The sequence below is a fragment of the Gasterosteus aculeatus genome, chromosome 7 (assembly GCF_964276395.1).
Source record: "Gasterosteus aculeatus chromosome 7, fGasAcu3.hap1.1, whole genome shotgun sequence".
NCBI classification, from domain to species: Eukaryota; Metazoa; Chordata; class Actinopteri; order Perciformes; family Gasterosteidae; genus Gasterosteus; species Gasterosteus aculeatus.
The window spans coordinates 31,156,058-31,177,261 of NC_135694.1; the positions used below are offsets into that span (position 1 = coordinate 31,156,058).

A 21,204-nucleotide genomic window follows, 5' to 3' on the forward strand; every position below is an offset into this window, starting at 1 on the left:
TGCCAAAGTCTGTCCTTTTATGTGGACAATTTATTCCATCTCATGTAAATTGGTACAGTGTCGGGTGATGTAGTGGACATTTGAAAGCGCTCTGTTGGGAATAACGGCCCTCGTGTTCACTGGGACCAGTTTCACGTGTGTGGGAGGTATTTTCAGTGTAAAACAGTCCAGGTAGATTGAGAAAAAGTAGCGGAAGTCAATTGTGGAGGCGGGGGATTTATTTAGGCCACGCGGTCACATGTACAGTAACGCCTCGGACCCTCGAGGATTCCTGCTTGTAGCACTGACTAATTCGAGAGCATTAGGGAAACACAGTTCAGCGCCGTGCTTTCTGTAATTACCAAAGCCCCCGTGCATGATGAAGACGGCAGGTAGCCCCCGTGCATGATGAAGACGGCAGGTAGCCCCCGTGCATGATGAAGACGGCAGGTAGCCCCCGTGCATGATGAAGACGGCAGGTAGGCTATGTCTCCTCAGAAAGGTGCGAGAGCTACAATGTTAATGAGAGAAATTTAGTCGTGGAGACAACAAGTCACCTCCTCCTTCCTCTACCGCTTTGCTGAGGAAGGTTTTTGGAATTCATCTGACGTCGCCTGAGGTCTGGTTTACTCACGCAGGTCATACAAAGGCATCGGTGACCCCTGACCCCCGCAGGAAGAGGGGACTGTGAGCGGGTGGCTGTGCAGCAGTTCGTGCTGGCTGTTATTTCGGGGATCCACATCCATCGCAAACTCTCGTGTCTGCAGGGCTTTTTTCATCATCCGGAGTAATTAATCAACGGGGAGCAATTAGTGAGTAATGAGGAGGGAGAATCGGAGCGATTACTACCCCAAACAGAGGAGTAACTGCCGCTGTCTCCGGGGACGGAGGACAGAAACACATTCCATAATCAGGAGATTAGACGAGGATTATCGGCCATCTTGAGGACGTAATGTTGGGTAATTAAATTTGTTTATTGTACGCTGCATTGTTCATCAATTGGTCACAAGCCACCTTCGCAGTCACATGATCATTTTATCTCTCAGCGGAATATAAAGACCAGGTAAATGTTGCACATATTCAAGCGCTGTAGCAGCATTGCTTTGCCTGCAGCATCCATCTCCATATCGTTTTAATTAAGTAGCTAAAATAGCATTAAAAACTGCTGCTCCAGATTTGATCTAATTCCCACTGTCAAAGACAGACATGGATTATGTGGAACACTCAATGCCCATAATTTGGTGCACCTTTAATCAACTTAAATGTCTTCATGAGACGCGCTTTCGTTGCAGGTGTCAATAACAATTTAGTCTACTTATCTCAGTTTAGAATTTATAATATTTCTTCTCAGAACAAATGCTTTCAATTTGCTCCAAGTTGACAGAACCGATTAATTCAGTAATGTGTTATCAGGAAATGCATTTATTTACTTTGTATTCCATATTTGTTTAACTACAATGTCGTGCAAAGAAAAATGATTTTCCTGCATCATGTTTAAAAGGCTTGAGCTGGTATTTTACAGTGCAGAATAAGAATAAAACAAGTAGTCAAAATGGAAATGTGCAAATGTGTGAGGTGAGATGGATAATACATTTTGCCTGTGATGGAGAGTCACTTGAGTAGATGAGAGACTGACCCCCCCCCCCCCCCATAACGTGTGATTCGTCTTTTTGTTTGTTTGCCGTGCTCGTCCGTGATTGGCCGCTGCAGATACTTCATGATTTAACCAGGAAGAGACACTCTGGTACTTTGTCTCCTTCTCTTGTGTCAATCGTTGGTTTCCCCCTCGAGGAGCATTTTCTGATTGTCAAGAAGAATACAGCCGGATGGACCAACAGCAACACGTGTCGGGAGCGAAGGCCTCTAAAAGGCCTCTGCTCTGCAAAGTAAATCAAGTTGGTACATCCGTCTTTGCTTGATTACAATCGGGGCTCCTGTAAGTGGACCAAACCATCACAAGTCCTTCTAGTGTGCGAGAATCTGCATTTTAAATGTTCCATTGTGATTGATGAGCAGTGTTCAAGAATGCAAGGCTTCCCCCCAAATGACCGTATAATCACTCTATATATATATATTCTGGTGAAAATGAAGGATGTCCACTAGAAGTATTGGAAGTATTTGGTTTTCCCAAACTGCTGTCCGTTCAAAAATATTCCATGTCTGCTTTTAGTTACAGAAATCATCAATCACGCTACTGTGAAGTGAATATTTTAAAACAGAATTGCTTTTCTTTTTTAATTGAATATATATCTTATCTATAACAAGTTGTAAATCGGCTTATTTAATGAAATTGCACTTTGTTTCTTGTTCTTCTGAATTTGTATCCTTATGGTTATAAGGATTATTGTAAGTCGCTTTGGATAAAAGCGTCAGCTAAATGTCCTTCAGAGGCTCGTGCAGCCTCAGATGAAGGAGTCAGACAGAGAACATCCTCAACATGTTCGTCACTTGCAAAGACTTTATTGCTATTTTGAGTTACTTTTAAAACTTTAGTTGCACTTTCTCTTTACTTTCAAACGCATATTTGCACATTGGGTATTACTATTTAATGTATTTATTATGATTACATTTGTATTAACTTGTTACCTAAATGCATTTGAAGTTCAAAATCCAAAGTTTTTTCATGGAAATAAACGGCCAAATGTTGTAGCCAAAAGGAAAACTTTGTTTCCACGCTCCGACACTGTCGAAAATCGTTGGATTAGTCGAATAATTGAAAAAATAGTCGATAGATTAGTCGCTTACGAAAATAATGCGGGTAGTCAAACCAAAGGGTGTGATCTGGGTAGTTAAACCAAAGGGTGTGATCTGGGTAGTCAAACCAAAGGGTGTGATCTGGGTAGTCAAACCAAAGGGTGTGATCTAGGTAGTTAAACCAAAGGGTGTCATCTGGGTAGCCAAACCAAAGGGTGTGATCCGGGTAGTTAAACCAAAGGGTGTGATCTGGGTAGTTAAACCAAAGGGTGTGATCTGGGTAGTCAAACCAAAGGGTGTGATCTGGGTAGTCAGACCAAAGGGTGTGATCCAGGTAGCCAAACCAAAGGGTGTGATCCGGGTAGTTAAACCAAAGGTGTGATCTGGGTAGTCAAACCAAAGGGTGTGATCCAGGTAGCCAAACCAAAGGGTGTGATCCGGGTAGTTAAACCAAAGGGTGGGATCCGGGTAGTTAAACCAAAGGGTGTGATCCAGGTAGCCAAACCAAAGGGTGTGATCTGGGTAGTTAAACCAAAGGGTGGGATCCAGGTAGCCAAACCAAAGGGTGGGATCTGGGTAGTTAAACCAAAGGGTGTGATCCAGGTAGCCAAACCAAAGGGTGGGATCCGGGTAGTTAAACCAAAGGGTGTGATCCAGGTAGCCAAACCAAAGGGTGGGATCCGGGTAGTTAAACCAAAGGGTGGGATCCGGGTAGTTAAACCAAAGGGTGTGATCTGGGTAGTTTAACCAAAGGGTGTGATCCAGGTAGCCAAACCAAAGGGTGGGATCCGGGTAGTTAAACCAAAGGGTGTGATCCGGGTAGTCAAAGGCGTGTGAGCTGAAGGCACAGCGGCGTATTTTCCATCAGGTGTGATGATGGAACCTTTAAGGTGAGCCGCAGGGCAGCGATCGAGGGCCACTGAGTCTCTACCGGCAGCGTGAACAGCCACAGAAATCCCACCCATGCGTAGAGGGAGCAAGCAGTGGGGAAAAAGAACACACACACACTCCCTCTCACAAACACACACTACCCAGAATAACGCTTTACAAATATTGTCCCACTGCTCCATCGGCTTGCCAGCGGGTGTATCGTGATGAACGGTGTTTGCCTAGTTGGACGTTGACATTAGCTACCGGGGGGAGTGTTGGAGCCGGGGGGGAGGTAGGGGGTGGGGGAGGGGGGGCTGGAGTCCCACCTGCTCTTTGGGAAGGAACAACCAACAACCTCAGGCAGGAACCAACACTAAAGCTCCTCTTCCACTCATGCGAAGAATCTATTCATCAGCCGCTGAAATGAGCTCAAGGTGCCGCACGTAGACCAGTATACACACACACACACACACACACACACACACACATACACACACACACACACACACATAAACACACACGCAAACCTTTCACTCCAAGCAGGACATAAATATTCACGTTTATTGCATTCCACTGAAAATGAAAGCTTCAAAACGATCATTGATTTTACTTCCTTAATCATATAAACTCATTGTGACGGGACGGTTTGTGTGTCACATTGTGTAGAAGTTACAACCCGATTGCATTTCCTGTGAACGTGTTATTGTGACGAGTCCTTCTGCAGCCAGCTGCATTGTTTCCTCACACGATCAAGTGAGAATGTTTCTGCATGCGGGGCTGTTTGGGGCGACGCCAGAGGGCTCGAGATACACCACACACACACACACACACACACACACACACACACACACACACACACACACACACACACACACAAAGAACAAACGCTCCAGTACTGTATTTAGATTTCTTGGATGACTGGCTTTGAGGACGGATTGGATTATGAAAAACTGTAATTGTCCCCATGCAATTACAAAGTGTGTCTTTTATCTGACGTTACTTTTAGTGAGATTCAAACGCTTATTTTAAGCTCTGAAGTGTCAACTCAAGATCTCTTATCTTTCCTCCTATTCATTTCTATCACTTGCAGGAATACGAGTTCTTCGTCTGTCACAATCCACGGCAGATCGTTGAACTTCATTCCGTTACAATCAACATACATGTGGATGGGGATCACGTCTTCCTTGGATGACGACGATATAAAAACACAAAAAACTGCCAAAACTGCCAAATCTGTCAAATAGTCTGACTGAACTCTTAACAACCAAAAACCGGCTAGCGGATTCTGGTGTTTTTTATCATTGAATCTCATTCAGGCAGCTTTACAGTAGAGAGATAAGAAATAATGCAACGACCTCTTGAGGTTTTGGACACATCTGCATTTCAAATGCAGATGTGTCGTACAACAATGTGCCTTTTCAGAGGAGCAATTAACATTCCTTGCATGGTGACAGGAATGGCCTTTTGCACTAATTGGGGCTCCGGGGAGCGTAATGGAGGAGTGAAGACGTCCCCATTTAGATGCTCCGTTACAGCATCTAAATGAGCCGTATCTTTGAAAAATCTAAAAATGTAAATATACATGTGAATGAATTACAAAGCATTTATTGGCGCAAATCAGTTCATGGTACTTTAAGAACACCTTCCTGGAGCGAGAGGTTACGGATTAGGAGTCTGTGCAAAGGTCTCAGGATAATGTCTCAGGCGGATTTAGCATATGATGCAGCACACTGAGGAAGGATGTCAAAGGCTTTGTTTCTGCTGAGGTTCTGCTCAGTATAAGTTGTCTGTGTGACATTAGGAGCATGCATACTGTGGTGGCGTCCCATTATTTACAGTGAAATCTACCACCAGTACTGCAGGGCGATCTAAACCAATGTCCAAGAATGTCCAAGTACACCATCTCACAAGAAAGTTCTCGACAAGTGTTTCAAACTCTCCCTCGGCGCTGATGGTGAATGTAAACCAGAGTTTCACCTTCTGGATGCGGAACACCGGCTGTGCATGAATAGATGCCGTATTTGCTGCGCGCTTTAAAGAAAACGCAAGGTGTGCCCTTCTTTTTCTGTCATTCGCATCTGTTCCCATGGCAACAGACCCACAGCAGCAAGGGATGCTTGATATCTCTGTGAGGCAGGAAAACATTTCATTATTGCCGGTAGATTCTGTGTATGTTCAGCAGGAGCTTCCATTTCACATGATTGTCGTGATTGCTGCGACACAGAGAGCAAAGTGACCGAGGATTTGAAGGATGCAAATGTTGCTGTTTTTGTTTTCAAGTGCTTTTCTACCCAAATAATATCCCCCAGCTCTCACTGGGCACTAGACACTTCAAATATGTAAGTGCATCATGTCAAAAACATGCAGAAAGATACCTGTGGTACATCCTGATCACATGACCGAACCACCTCAGCTTCCCCAACGGCTCCGAGGACAGTTTGTAGCATTGTTTGGGTCCCTTCTTAGAGACACTACGTTTACTTCCGATCCAAAAGAGGTAATACACAGTCGCATTGGAGGTGCACCGCTGATATTAATAAGAACTGCTCAACCATGTGGAGCAAAACCATGTTGGGAGGAAAACCAACCATTTGGGTTGTAATGACGCCGACATTGATCACTATTTCTCATCGATACAGATGCAATTCTGTTATTGCTGCATCTAGATTCAACAGACTAATACACAGTTTTGCAGCTTCATCATTATTATATATAATATGTGACTAAATGTTGAGTTTGTAATGAAGTTGTGTTTGGACGCATAATGTAAACAGTAACATCAGTCTGTCCTTAACATCTGCACTACTGTCCGGTCACTGTGAAGCCTTATTAAAGGAACTCACAGTTAGAACAACGTATGATAGCTAGTAGTCATGGAAGAGAGAAGTCGTGTGTGTGTGTGTGTGTGTGTGTGTGTGTGTGTGTGTGTGTGTGTGTGTCATCCTCTGAACTCCGACCGGGACGAACGTATGAAACCCACATTTTAAGATTCGGGTCCAGATTAACACCCGGCTGAGGACGAGGATCTGCAGCCTGCAGGTGGAGGGTTCACACCGGCAGGGGGGCCGGGGGAGAGAGGGGGGGGGGGGGTGCACTTAGCGGCGGGGCTTTTAGGATGCTCTTGGCTCGGCTCTTCAAAGACGTGGAGCTGAAGGGGCTCTGCGGGGGGGGGTAGAATATCGAATTTTGGGGGAGGCTTCAATGTCAGTCGGTGAAGAGCTTTTTTTTTGCAGATGATTCAGTAAAATAATATTGTATATTCTTTATACTTTGATCCTAATTTTGTACAAAGTTTCTCCAGTATCCTGAGGGAGGAATCCGGGACGCGATCGACAGGGCGGATCCTGAATGAAGCTCCGAGCTGTCTCTCATCCTTAATACTCAAACCACATTCAGCATCTGTACATCTATCAAACCGTGGATCTTTTTTCTTTGTTTTCAGACAGAATCAATCACCAGCCTGTCATTCATACTCCACAAACTGAAAAGCACATTCAAATCAGAATGATTTGCTTTACTACATTCAACAAATAAAGAATCTGTTATTCTATATGAAATTGTGTCTGCACGTGAAAATTCCTTTGAACTTCCAATAAACGTTCATAATGTAAGTAAGTAACGCTCCCTGTTGATGGTGTTGTGGGGTCAGTGTGTTGTTTTCTGAAGGAGAATCTGTCAGTGATGACGAGCAGATTGTTGGTCTGAGGTTAAATTAACTAAATCGACTGTTGCAGAATGTGTGAAGAGTTTTGAAAGTGTGGTTTCAGTATCGAACGATGCTTGTTAGCAATTGAAAAAAAATGAGATAATGGCGTGAAGAATTGTTGTAATTACAAGGACGTATCTGAGTTCAGATACGAGCTGAATCGTGCGTCGCACTAAATAGTGACTAACATGGACCTTGGACGGAGCTCCTTCTTTTAGCTCAATAAAGACGCCGTCGTTCTTCCCACACACACAAATCCGTTATTCTCGTTGGAGATTTGGGAAGAGAGAAAAAAAGGGAAGCTCAAAGGTCGCTGCCGCGTTTCATCTCCTGCCGGAGTGATTGGTTTAGAAACGGAGTCCGTCCACAGCAAAGGTTTAATTGGAAGGGAACACAAATATACGGGACGGTGCGGCTGCTGGATTAACTGGCTCTATAAATGTCTGCCGAGGTAATCGCATCAGGGGAGCGTGTGCGTCCGTGGGAGTGTGTGAGGTGCAGATGTGCACCTCTGGCCGTGCGCGTGTCTCATACCTGCCAATGCCTCGTGTGTCTCGGCAGCGCCGCGACACGCGTCGCCCGCCGACGCCCGACGGAGAGCTCAGTTAAGTCTTTCAATCGCACCAGATGCACCCGTTTGGTCCTGTAATTAACGCCGCTGATCCTCGCGGGTCGCCGAATCCAATCAGAGGAAGATGTGAGGGGCGATTCGCAGCCTCTTATCGATGATGGGCCTCAACTCATTTAGTGCACTTCAAGTATCAATCCCGCCGTTTGGCTAATTAAGCGTATTGTGCACTCGGTGAGTTGAACAACTCCCCCCCGACTGCATGCGAGATGAGGTTAAACACCGAGGTCAGACTACTGGAAGGAAGGAAGAAGTCGCTGCGTCGATGCGTATCAGGGTCGAGCGGCCGTTGGCTGAACGACGCATGTAGTCGCCGGTAAAGTCGCTAAAAGTGTCTGTTGGCGTCTTGTGGTCGATTCCAACTTAGAAAGACAAAGTTCAGGCTACTTCTTTTCAACTTCACGTTCAGTAGAACAACTCCATCGTTGGACATTATTTTGGGTTTAATGTCAACGCTCGGTGAATCGATGGGGGGGGGGGGGGGGCAGCGCGGTGGCCTGAAGACGCACTCCCACTAAGACGGGTTGGAACACGAGGAGAACTCGACACAGAACAGCCGCCTCCAGGGGGGATGCAGGGAGAGGAGGAGGAGTAGAAGGTAGAACTGAAGAAGACGTGAGGAGGAGAGAGAACATCGAAGGAAGAGAAGAGTCTGCAGGCAGAAGTTTCTGTAATACGAACACAGTCCTGACGTTGGACTGAAGGCACAAACGAAGAGCGACCTCCCGCCTCACCGACGAGCCGCGAGCCGACTTTACTAAAACACGGAGAAAGGAGGACAGGGAGAAGCGGGGATCGGGCCTCGGGGATGGAAAGTGAGGTGGATGAGTGAATAAGAAGCGATCGGAGAGCTGGGTTGGGGGGTGAGGGGTCAGGGGGGGGTTGTAGCTGCAGGGGTGGTGGCTCCACCTCTGGCGCTGGACGAAGGAGGCGGAGCTGGGAGCCGCGGAGGGGTCACGGGGAGGACGAGGGCGCGTTGGGAGAGCGGCGTTCCGTGGCCAGTGACCCCCGTTGAATCTGGAAGCGAATCACTCACGGTTTCCATTTCCTCCTCCGCACGCCGCACAGCATCCCGAGCCTCCGTCAGATAAGCGAGCAGGCGCCCGGTGGATGCGACGGCGTCTCAGCAGATAAGACGACCATTAACACGGGTGAAGTGTCTGGCGCCCGCGAGCAGCCTCTCTGTTGTCAATGCAAACAAAAGCGCCTGAAGAGGCTCAGAAGCGGAGAACGAGGAGCTCTCAGGAGCCGCCGGAGTGCTTTTAATGACACCAACGGGAGAAGAAAGCTCTCACTCGCGGGTATTCGAGTTCCTTAAAGCTTTGTTGGGATCATCTGCTGTAACCGGTGCAGCATGAAAGCTTGTTGGAATTAAAGCTACCAGCTAGTAAGCTCGCTAATTCCAACGTGCTTTCACGCTGCACCGGTTACATGAAGAGACTTGTGATAAACTTCCTCCAGTGTTTCCTCTGTTTGGCCTTTGAGGAACACTTTAATAACGCGCTCATTTAACGTACTACTAATGTGTTTCTTTGTTCTAGTTGCTGTAATGTTACGCACTAATCATCGTTGTGTGTATTGTGTTCCCTGATAAACACTGTGTGGGGCTACGAATTCCAATTAAAGCGAGCAAGTTAAGCAGCACCTGTACAAACACGCAGGGGGAATTTTCCTGTATTATTTCTCACTCAATATTCCCGGGATGAGAAGGAAGTTTCCTGTAAGCACTCCTCATTAAAGCTTCGGATTACAACGGCCTTCGTGCATTAGAAGTAGGCCGCGTTTTTCAAGAAACGGTAATGATGCCAATTAACCGTTTAGCTATTAATGACACACACACACACACACACACACACACGGGGATGAGTATGTGGCTTCAAGTCGTCAGTCTGCTACTGACTAAATGTTGTCGTTGTTGTCGGGTTGTGAGAGACAGCCGGTGGTCTCAGTGAGGTCACGCTGAGGTCACGCCGGGGTCGCTGTAAAAAGCCTCCTTCGGTGAGCTTTTAACCAGCTGCTCGGGCGAGAGCTTACGATGCGGATGAAAACATCGGCGTCACGATGATCAGCAGCAGATCTCACGTGGACTGTTGGATGAAGAGCGAGTACCTCGGTGCGAAGGGTGTGTGTGGTGACAGAGGAGGAGGCGTTGAGCACAAACGGCCTCATTTCACTCCAGAGGGAGTTCTTCTCGTCCTCATTGACACTATTTGGACGATGAATGGTGTCTCCGTCTGACGGCAGGAATGAGGGGGTGATGTTTTCATAAAGCCTCCGTGCAGCATGTCGGCCACAACGTGAGTGTGAGGCTGCGAGCAGAAGTGGTAATAAGCTTTTGGCAGCTCATATTTGAGTGGTTTCTATAAAAAGCTGACTCAACATGGAGCGCCTGCTTCCACCATTTGAAGGTTTAAAGGTTTTAGTGTCTGGGGCTTTTTTTTGTTTTTTTTTGTTTGACATTTCTAACTAAATATTTGAGAGGAAAAAGTAGTTCAGTGAAATGTCAAAAAATCTCCTGGAGGCCAAAACAAGCGTGAACCCCGACAGGCAGAGAGGTTCCACTAATGTGAAACCACACTGCAGAACTACTCGCAGAACTCCAGATTGACATTGATGAATGTGGAAATATTACATGCTTACCACCTTGGGTCGAACCTGACCCCCCCTGCAGAGTGTTTGTGTGAATGTGAGATCGCTAATGAACGGGTGAGAGCGGGTGAAGGACGGCCTGCAGCGTAAAGCTCTTTGAGGGGAAAAGACCTGGTGCAAATCCATTAGCCATTAGCCATTAGCCATTAGCCATACTTCCACCAGGTGTGGCTGTCAACGGTAACGAGCGTGAGCGATGAAGGTCATCAAATCACCCCCGGCGCGAAGGGTTCCTGGTCAAGAATGAATCATTTATCCCGATAAAAACCATCATCAGTGTTTTTTCCAGCTGGTTCGTTTCTGCAACACTTTACAGAAATGTCACAAAACAATAAGTAACAATAAAATACTGTGTGTTTTACAACAACACAACGCAGGTACAGACACTCAATCTAACGAAAGGGAGAATTGTGGTGCACAAGCTGAATTTTGGCGGCGCTCGACCAGCACGGGGACGCAACCAGATGGCGCCCCCCCCCCCCCCCCCTCGCTAGCCGTCGGTGACACCAGTAACACAGCCGCTGAAACCCAACAGGTCAGCAGAATCCATCCGGGCAGCTCGGGCCCTCTGAGGAAATCACGCCCGGGGGGGGCGAAGACAATAACACGGGCCGATAACTGGAGGCCGCCGCCGCCGCCCGGCGGGTCCGTAGTCAGGGTCACGGGCTGACGGTGAGCGGCGAGGACGCGGCGTCGCTCGGTGTGTGGACGCGTCGATGCTGCTTCTGTATGTATTCATACAAACGCATAATAGAGCCAAAGCCAGAGAAAGACCGACCTTCTGTCGAAGGGACGCAGAGGACATTAAAGGAAATGTCCTACACACGTCCAATAAATAAATCATGAAATGTAGTGAGACACGATGCCCGACGCGTCAATCACGCATGAACAACGATCGTCTATCTGACTTTGTTTGTGGAAAACGTTTTTTTTAGCTGTGTAGAATCTTTTTCAGGTGAGAAAACTTGTTTTTCCTTTTTTTTTTATGTTCAACTTTTGAATTTGACACCTGATGTTATTATGGCCACTGGCAACGAGCACGGCGGTTTTAAATGAACTAAAAATATACATCAACATTCCCGTATAATATGTGAAGACTTTGTGTGAGATTTCATTCATTGTTTCATTGTCATTAGAATTATTTGATTCATTTATAAATGAAAATAATAATTATATTTATGCAGCAGCAGCAGCACTACAAGGTGGAAGCAAAGATCTCTAGAAAAGATGCTGCGATGGATTAACAGGGACACAGTGTGTGTGTGTGTGTGTGTGTGTGTGTGTCTGCAGATATTGTGCGACTTTCTTCTTCTTCTCCTACTCGGGGTCACTTTGCCTGAAGGTGATGCTCGTATCTCTTATTTCTGTATTTTTCTCTTAAGCTGCGGAGCGATTTAACGCAGATGGGGGGGGCGTGTGGAGAGGAGCTTGACAGAGTCACTCAAGTCGCCCTCTGCGGCGTACCGGGGGCACGGTGACAGCAGAACGAGGGCGCAGGAAATAGATCGGCGGCGTGTAGAAGCTGGTTTCCCACTAAGCCGGAGAAGCAGGTGCCTCACTTTAGTGCGGTCTGGAGACACGTTAGTAATCCCACTCGTTAGCAAATTGGCTCCCAAAAAAAACAAACCCATCTGATAATCAAAGTTTTCGTGGTCGGGTCCAGAAGCGTTGGCAGCCATATGCGTTTCCCTTTTTCCTCGGCGGTTGAGCTGACGGAGGGCCAGGAAAACGCAGCCCGACGGCCAAAATAATTCATTTCTCACTGATGCTGCTGAGAGGAAAACAGCTTCTGAAGATCCGTGATGTGAGCCGAAAACAAAGGAGGAGGAAAGAATCCCACAGCGCCACCTGTAAGAGCTAACAGAGCTAACATTAAGGATCGGTTAATTACCTCAACTACGCAGACAAAGGGGAAGCGAGCGAAGCAAATGACACTAAATCTCAAACAGATTGGCTCAGGTCTCGATTGTCAACGAGCCCGTTGGCGCCACGCAGGCCGGGCGCCGACGCGAAGCTCCCCCCGAGCGCTTCAAGACGCGGTGACAGCCAGCGGCAGCGCTAAGACGAGCGCTTCAAAACACCTTCGGCATGAATAAACAGCCTCTTTCACAGGGGATTATTTTAGTTTGAGTCATGACAGAAGCGGCACGTCTTCACTCCGCGACGTGCTCTTTGTGTGTGTGTGTGTGTGTTGGTGGGGGCTCAGTCCAAGAAGAGGGATGAGTAGGACGTCTGTGAGAGGTGAAGAACGAATGAACAAAACGCGATGAGAGGAAGCAGCCGGGAACGTGAATGAACACATCAAAGATGAAGTCCACACGACATCCAACGCTTTAAAAGGTGTTCGTCAATCAAAAGGGACAAACGAAGCTCCCCTACAGTACAAATAGTCTTTCATCACAGAAATTGTCAAAATATCCAGTATTTTTGGCCTGTGCTTGAGATGGCAGCAGTCATCAGTGATTTGGCGGCGCTCTTTTGGCTAAACGACGGCAAAGGACGCCAAATAAGATTTGATTCTGTTGTCTTTCTTCTGCTGTCATTTGGGTTTCTTTTGTTTGTGAGAAAGCCAGAGTGGGAACGGACTAATTAAAACAAATATTTCACTCATAACTGACAACAAACAGTTATTATTCATTTGAAGAGGAATATAACTGGACATCGTATCGTTTTAGGGTTTTTAAAGAGGATGGATCAAAATAGAAATGAGTCAATGCCAAAGAGGGACTTTGGACCATAGACTGTATTCAAGAAATGGACGTAGTCATGGTGATAGCACACCTTAGTTTGGTCTGTTTGACTCTAAATAAACCATCATTCACTAAATGAACGTCATGCTGTATTGAAGAAGACTTGAAACTAGAGACTGAGACCATAAACTCATGTTTACAATGTTTACTGAGGGAATAAATCAAGAGAGAAGTAGAGTCATTTCCTCATAGACGTCTATGGGAGCAGAGGAGTCGCCCCCTGCTGGTCACTACACAGAATGCAGCTTTAAAACTCCCTTATTACTCCCTCTGCAGAGCTTGCCGTCAGGCGGGGTCGCACAGGTGCACAGCAGGTTTGGGAAACACTGAACTTGATGGTTGTTTAAATTTGAGTTGCACGACTTAAAAACATGGCGACCGATAATAGTTATGTTCTCTTTAGATTTGTAGGCCTTCCTGGTGTGTCAGAACGTCCCCATTCTTTGGAAATATTGGTTGGATGTGTTTCAAGTCATCACGTCAACATTAGATATCTCAGTATGGGACCACACTGGAACTCAGCTGCACTATCCTTGAGAATGTCCCTAGCAGCAGGGGGCCGGGGACAAAGGGCACTTTCTATTTTCACGGGGGAAAGTGATGTTTATGAGACGGGGGACCGGAGCTGGACCAGGGGACGTCTTTATCTGGGACAGGACATCCGTTCCACCGCCGCGAGTCCACGGGGAGGGAATCTGCTTAATGAGGGACGGAAGCTGGACCGCTCGTTAATAAACCCGACGTAACAAATACAGGGCTGTCAGGGGGAAGCCTGGAGGGTGTGTGTGTGTGTGTGTGTGTGTGTGTAACACCTATTCCCCTTTTCCACCAACGAGAACCAGGTGCTGGTTCGGAGCCAGAGCTAGAGCCGGTTCGGAGATGCTTCAACTGACGAGCCTCCAAAGAACCGGTTTGCTTTTCCACCGGCTAAAGAGCCGGCGCACTGAGCGCAGAGCCAAGTCCTACGTCACAGTTACGTCTCATCTTTCCCAGCAACGTTAGCGCGGCGGCGCCAAACACAAACTCATCGTCAACAATGGCGGACGTTGCTTTGCTATTGATGTTCATGGCTTTGCGGAGCGACATCAACGTCCGAACACGGCGGATTAAACGTGTTCGCGCCTTTTTGCCTAGTAGCGTCCATTGTGTTGTTGTTAGCTCGATTAGCTGCTATCGAAAAATGGCGGATCAGAAAGTTTCTCTCGTCTTGTTGGTCACGGTAACCCCGCCCCCAGCCGCTGACGTAAACGGTGCTACTTAAGAAGCACTTTTACTGGTTGGGAGCTGGTGCTTTGGTGGTGGAGAACCAAAGAACCCATTTGAAACTAGGCTCTGGCTCCCAACTAGGACCAGTTCTGCCTTGGTGGAAAAGGGGCACCAGTAGCCCAGTCCGGCCCTACTGCTCATTAACCCAACAGAGTTGTCATGGCAACTTCTGATCCATCGGTCAACAGTTTAGTTCCACTGTGAGCGTCAGTGAAATGTGTCTCTGGGGATCCGCCTCATGAGGCTGTAGCGTCGCAAATGATCATCAAGAAATAGATCTCAATTATTTATCAATAGATAATAATTATTATTTACTTATTTTCTACGTGTGTTTGAAATTCCCAAGGGGAACTCCAAACACACTCCAACATCTTGGGTGCAACACACCAAGCTATGATCTAGTAATAGAAATAAATACTTATAATATATAATAATGAAAAAGCTTTCGAGAGCAGCAAATCTTCACTTTAAAGGAAGTGAAACCATTTTGACTTTTACTTGAAGGATTGTTCCATTATCAGAACATATGCTGATTAATTTGCTGATTGATTAGTTAAATTCCTTCCAAAAAACTGGTTTGGAACCAAGAGGTGGGAAGCAGGAGGTTTTCATATTTGCACAATTTCTATTTCAGATGTTTTGTTCACCAATTATGTCTTCAGGCCACATTTGACCCACTTGAATTCTTTAACATTGCCTTTAATATGAATGCCTGGCGTACATTTGATCACTTCACTCATATAAGTATATATATTCTATAACGCATTAAGAAATAAAGCTAAACCTACCCCCCCCCCCCCCCCCCCCCCTCCCCCACCACTGAAGGGAAACAGATGTCCGTTTGGTCTCCTCATCAGAGGGTCCAGGAGCATCGAGGTCCTGAGTGACACATCTGGTGATCCTCATGTCTCCAATTAGCACAGCTCACTAATGAGCAGATGCACAACGTCACTCTGCTCCAGTGTGGACCAACAACTTCACTTCACCAAACACACAAAGACAACTCAATTTCATCAAAATCCCAAAATCAGCCTTCTCAAAGTGGGAGAAGTGAATTAAAAAGTATTTTGATGGCATCAATTATTTTGTGATGTGATGTCATTTCTGTGGTGTCAAAAACACCCCGACCTCGTCAAAGTAAAAGCCCTTTTATCGCGGTTAGCACTTAGAATCTAAATGTGTTATTAAGTCTGAGTGCAGCTCGCTCTCCTGTTTTATGGACAATGTGCCCCTTTGGAAGCTATTCGGGGTCAAATAACTAAGTAAGCAGTTTATCGTTTTTCCATCCTCGAGGAGATGTGGGGACGAAGCAGAAGGATTTCACTTATTGAACATGTTTATTAGTGAAAAGCCGTTCGTCGGGTCTCCTGCGTCCTCTCTGACACGTTTTATTAGCCTCTCTTTGCTCCCATCGGTATTCTAATTGTAATATGTGCACTCGTGTGTTAAATCAACACGGATTAAAGTAACCGCCAAACGCTTTGCATGTAAATGTGTCACTGACGGATTACACGTCTAAAAAGGTAATACAAATAAGAATCATGCAAAGCGGATGTAATGCATATATTGGACTCTGGAACATTGTGGTTAAACAAGTTGAATTTGTTTCCAACTTTTCATTTGTTTTCAATTGTTGAATTATTAAAACATTTAAGTTAAAAAAATGTCATTTTCAAGCCACACTGGGATTTCCTTCCAGTAAAAAGACCCAAAAAAGGGCAAAAGATGCCTAACGCACAGCTGGAGGGACACCATGGATCCATTTACTCTCTACGAGGGTGTGGTTCTCAGACGGGGAGTAAAAAATGTTTCACCATCGAGCAGTTAAAACGCTCTGGGCTCAAAAATGGGCCAGAAAGACTGTAATCAAAACAAACAGAAGAGAAAAATCAATCAACGTGTTGACAAGGGGCTGAAAAGTAGTTTCATCGACTCTTCACTCGGTTTTTCCGTAGAACAACAATGTATTACGGTGAGTGATGTCAGTGCACGGAAAATAGATGAACTAGTTATCATGTGACGTATTGGGCGTAACGATCCATCGACCCCGATCATCAATCAATCAATTCACGGCTGGATGCTATGAACAATGATTTATATGGTTTAATGTGAAAACACCAATAATCGGTGTGACTTCTGCAACAAAGCTGTGTAGTGAATTCGTCAGACTAGATTTTAAAAAGTGTCAAATAATAATTTTCTGCTTATTATTGAACAGTGCGGATCATGTTCGCTGCAACAATCCCTGCAATAATTAATCATTTATAAAGACCGCGCGGTGAGACGTGCTTTACAGTCAAGTCTTTGTATGCCAGGTGCAATAATGACTTACCATTAACACACACACACACACACACGTGTGTGATTCCCGTGACATCTGACTGGTTTCCAACCTTTTGCATCCAGACGTCTCCAGTTTAAGCCTAATGTGCCGACTGAACATCCCTAATGTGGATTAGCTATGCATGGCCGAGTGTGCCAGGAATCCTTCGCTCGCTGACGTGATACCACTCAACACGCCGCCGTGTGTGTGTGTGTGTGTGTGTGTGTGTGTGTCGACATGAAAGCGAGCACTCTAAATACCTACGGCTCTTGCTTTCTGTTTTAACATGCACACCCCGAGGGATTAGGAAGTGTTTTAGAGACAAGTCTGACCTGGAAAAGCTCAATTCAAAGAGGAGGAGATGCCAGCAGGTACAAACAGTACACACGGTACACACGGTACACACAGTACACACGGTACTCACAGTACACACAGTACACACGGTACACATGGTACACATAGTACACACGGTACTCACAGTACACACAGTACACACGGTACACATGGTACACACAGTACACATGGTACCCACTAAAAGCTGTGTTTACCTCCTCGATGAAACACACCTCGTTTAGATTGCTGCTCTGAACTGATTTAGAAGAAACGTGGTGCCTGATGTCAGCGACCAGCCGAGGTCTCACAGACAAACTGGACCTCGAGCCACAGCGGAACCAAGAAAGACAAACTCTTCCTGTTCTTCCACAGGTGTCAGAACAGCATTTTAGGGGCAACTTCCCCTAAAGTCCCCCTGGTCTGGTACCTCGGTCTGGTACCTCGATCTGGGTCTGTTACCTTGGTCTGGTACCCCGGTCTGGTACCTCAGTCTGCTACCTCGATCTGCTACCTCAGTCTGCTACCTCAATCTTGTACCCCGGTCTGGTACCTCGGTCTGGTACCCTTGTCTCCTACCTCAATCTAGTACCCCAGTCTGGTACCCCTGTCTGCTACCTCGGTCTGGTACCTCGGTCTGATACCCCGGTCTGATACCCCGGTCTGGTACCTCGGTCTGATACCCCTGTCTGCTACCTCGGTCTTGTACCTCGGTCTGATACCCCAGTCTGGTACCTCGGTCTGATACCCCTGTCTGCTACCTCGGTCTTGTACCTCAGTCTGATACCCCGGTCTGGTACCTCGGTCTGATACCCCTGTCTGCTACCTCGGTCTTGTACCTCAGTCTGATACCCCGGTCTGGTACCTCGCTCTATGCACAGATCCGACAACAGGACTTGTCAGACCTCCAGGCTCTCAACAGAGGTGAAAACATGTTTGACTAAAAACCATGTAGCAATTTTTTAACTTAAGTGTGTATTTTTTCAGCCAACCTGCTGCCACTGTGTGCTGCTGGCGGTACCTTTGAAGAAGCAGTCCTTGCTGTGCACCACGTAGATGCGTCTCCTCTGCAGGCAGGCGGTGCGGTAAACCTCGCAGTGGTTCTCGTAGAAGCGCCCGTCCGAGCCGCACACCGGCACGAAGGAGGGCCGACACTTCTCCTGGCAGACGCACTCGGCGCGGCCGGTTTCCGGCATCAGAACGCACTGCCGCCCCCGGCCGCAGTACGTCCTGCGGCAGGGACCCCCGTCCGGGTCGGAAGGGGCTGGAAGAGAGAGAGGGAGGGAAAGTGTTTTACTCAGTGTCCCAACAAGAGTATGGGAGTTCACTCTGATGGAAAGGAGACTTCATCCTTCGTTGCCGAAAGTGAAAATGAAATCATTATACATAAAATTGACGTCTCCGTCTTTTAGAAAGTAACAAAGACCAACAAGTAGGACTCATTGGACTCGTTGTTGTGACCCAGTGGTTGGCAGTGCTCCGCATAAGCTGATTCATTATAACATCCCTACTCAGACTGGCAGAACCTCTCCTTCCTCTCCTGCCAAGCGCAACAGCTGCTCCCCTCAAACACATTGAACAGTGTGCCCGTTGTCAGTGAGGATGACCATTTCATTCTGCAGCAAACCTATAATCATGTTTTCACAGATAGACCACTGTTCTATGGAACTCCAACAGTCATAAACACTCACAAAATAAGAAGGAAGGAAACATTTCAGTAACAAGATGAATTGCATCAGGAATAGAAAAGCATCTCACGCCAAACACCTCCGGCCCTGATCAACGCCGTGCGACGGTGCTAACGAGGAGAGGCCTTTTTTTGGAAATGAAACCTGTGAAGCAAACAGCCAGGTGTCCTCGTTAACACTCCTCGGTCGCACAACACAAACGAGACACAAGACGTGCACACCTCAGCGTGCACAGAGGGTGAACGCGGCGCTCTCACCTTCCGCCTCACCTCCTCAAGCCCTCCCTCACACACACACACACACACACACACACACACACACACACACACACACACACACACACACACACACACACACACACACACACACACAGAGTTCACCCTCTTCACACAGCTCCAGCCCCTCACACACATGACAGCATATCCATCATCACCCCCCACCCTCCCCCCCCCAATTGAATCTCTCAGCCCAGAAGCTGCTGATCCAGCCAGACATCCACCTCGGTTTGATCTCCACGACTCCAGGAGTCTGACCGATTTCTCACCTCGACTTTTTGCAACCATGTGACCTTGGACCGCAACCTGTCAGTCACAAGTTAGCCCCGCCCTAGTGTCTGTTTTACTCTTAAGATTGAGACCATAAACTCATGTTTACAATGTTTACTGAGGGAATAAATCAAGAGGGAAGTAGAGTCATTTCCTCATAGACGTCTATGGGAGCAGAGGAGTCGCCCCCTGCTGGTCACTACAGAGAAGTAGAGTCATTTCCTCATAGAAGTCTATGGGAGCAGAGGAGTCGCCCCCTGCTGGTCACTACAGAGAAGTAGAGTCATTTCCTCATAGACGTCTATGGGAGCAGAGGAGTCGCCCCCTGCTGGTCACTACAGAGAAGTAGAGTCATTTCCTCATAGACGTCTATGGGAGCAGAGGAGTCGCCCCCTGCTGGTCACTACAGAGAAGTAGAGTCATTTCCTCATAGAAGTCTATGGGAGCAGAGGAGTCGCCCCCTGCTGGTCACTACAGAGAAGTAGAGTCATTTCCTCATAGACGTCTATGGGAGCAGAGGAGTCGCCCCCTGCTGGTCACTACAGAGAAGTAGAGTCATTTCCTCATAGACGTCTATGGGAGCAGAGGAGTCGCCCCCTGCTGGTCACTACAGAGAAGTAGAGTCATTTCCTCATAGACGTCTATGGGAGCAGAGGAGTCGCCCCCTGCTGGTCACTACAGAGAATGCAGGTTCAAGGATCTGCAGCAGTGACCTTTGAGAATCGGGGGTTAATGCCGGTCTGCACAGTTGAAGTACCGTTATAAAATCACATACAAAGTTTTGGAGTAAAAGCAAAGCTTCACCCTTCAATGACCCCGTTGGGTTTTTAGCACTGTTTCATCTTGTGAGATCTCAAGCACTGGTTCTGCCTTTTTTCTTTTCTACCTTTGATGTTAACAAGCTGTGCTATTTGCCATGGAAACCAGGATGAATATAAAAGGAGAAACCAGACGCACTGCGCGAATTAACTCAACGTCAGACGGAGGGAAAACAGCAACATAAAACGGGGAAAATACAATCATAATTCGTACAGATAAATAAATAAAGGCACACTACTGAATCTAAAGTCCAGGTGTGTAACATTACATCTGTGTTATGGGACATTGTGAAGGCTGTTTAACCGCTACGAGAGATGGATGCACATCCAGAAGGAACTTTGTGTTGATAAGATGCTGAGGAGGCTTTGTTCACAGAGCCCAGTTCATTATAATCCAACAGGGGTAAACAGACATTAAATGGGCCTGCAGAATCATATCTCCACTCACAGCATATTCAAGCCTGGAGGCGACGTGAGGACAAAGGACCTTAATTACATGAAGCTGACACAAGGGCCGACGCACAGAGCCACACACACACACACACACGCACAGCATTAATACATGAGCGCACTCAGTGTGTGAATCCCAACATACAGATACTAAGAAGAGAAACAATTAGCTCATTGTTCGCTATTTCTGTTTAGTTTTGAAAGCAGGCAAAAAAAATCATATTTTTCTCTCCATTTAAATGTTATTCCCATGTTAAATGTTTGGTTCTCTTTGTTTTCTTCCTGAGCAATGAGGCATTCACCCGGCCACGCAGCCTCTGGAGCGAATCATCCTCTCTGAGAACTAAACAAATTCGCTTGGATACAAAATAAAGTCTTGTAATTAGCAGAGTTCCCTCTATGATGTTTAACTTCAGACCATTGCTGACTTCCTCATCAGTCCCAGATGTGCTGGAGAAGCAGGAGCAGGAGGAGGAGGTGCTGGCGGGTGGAGGAGGGAGGGAGACGG

At 46.8% G+C, this 21,204-nt stretch overlaps 1 protein-coding gene across 1 annotated transcript in view; it reads right to left on the reverse strand.

The window, feature by feature from the left end:
- The window catches only part of fstl4 (follistatin-like 4), a 92,772-nt gene that overhangs the window by 35,033 nt on the left and 36,535 nt on the right, over nucleotides 1-21,204 (reverse strand). The window contains exon 4 of the mRNA XM_040181938.2: nucleotides 18,217-18,459. Coding sequence (XP_040037872.2) covers nucleotides 18,217-18,459 — 243 coding nt within the window. The remainder of the gene's footprint in view (nucleotides 1-18,216; nucleotides 18,460-21,204) is intronic.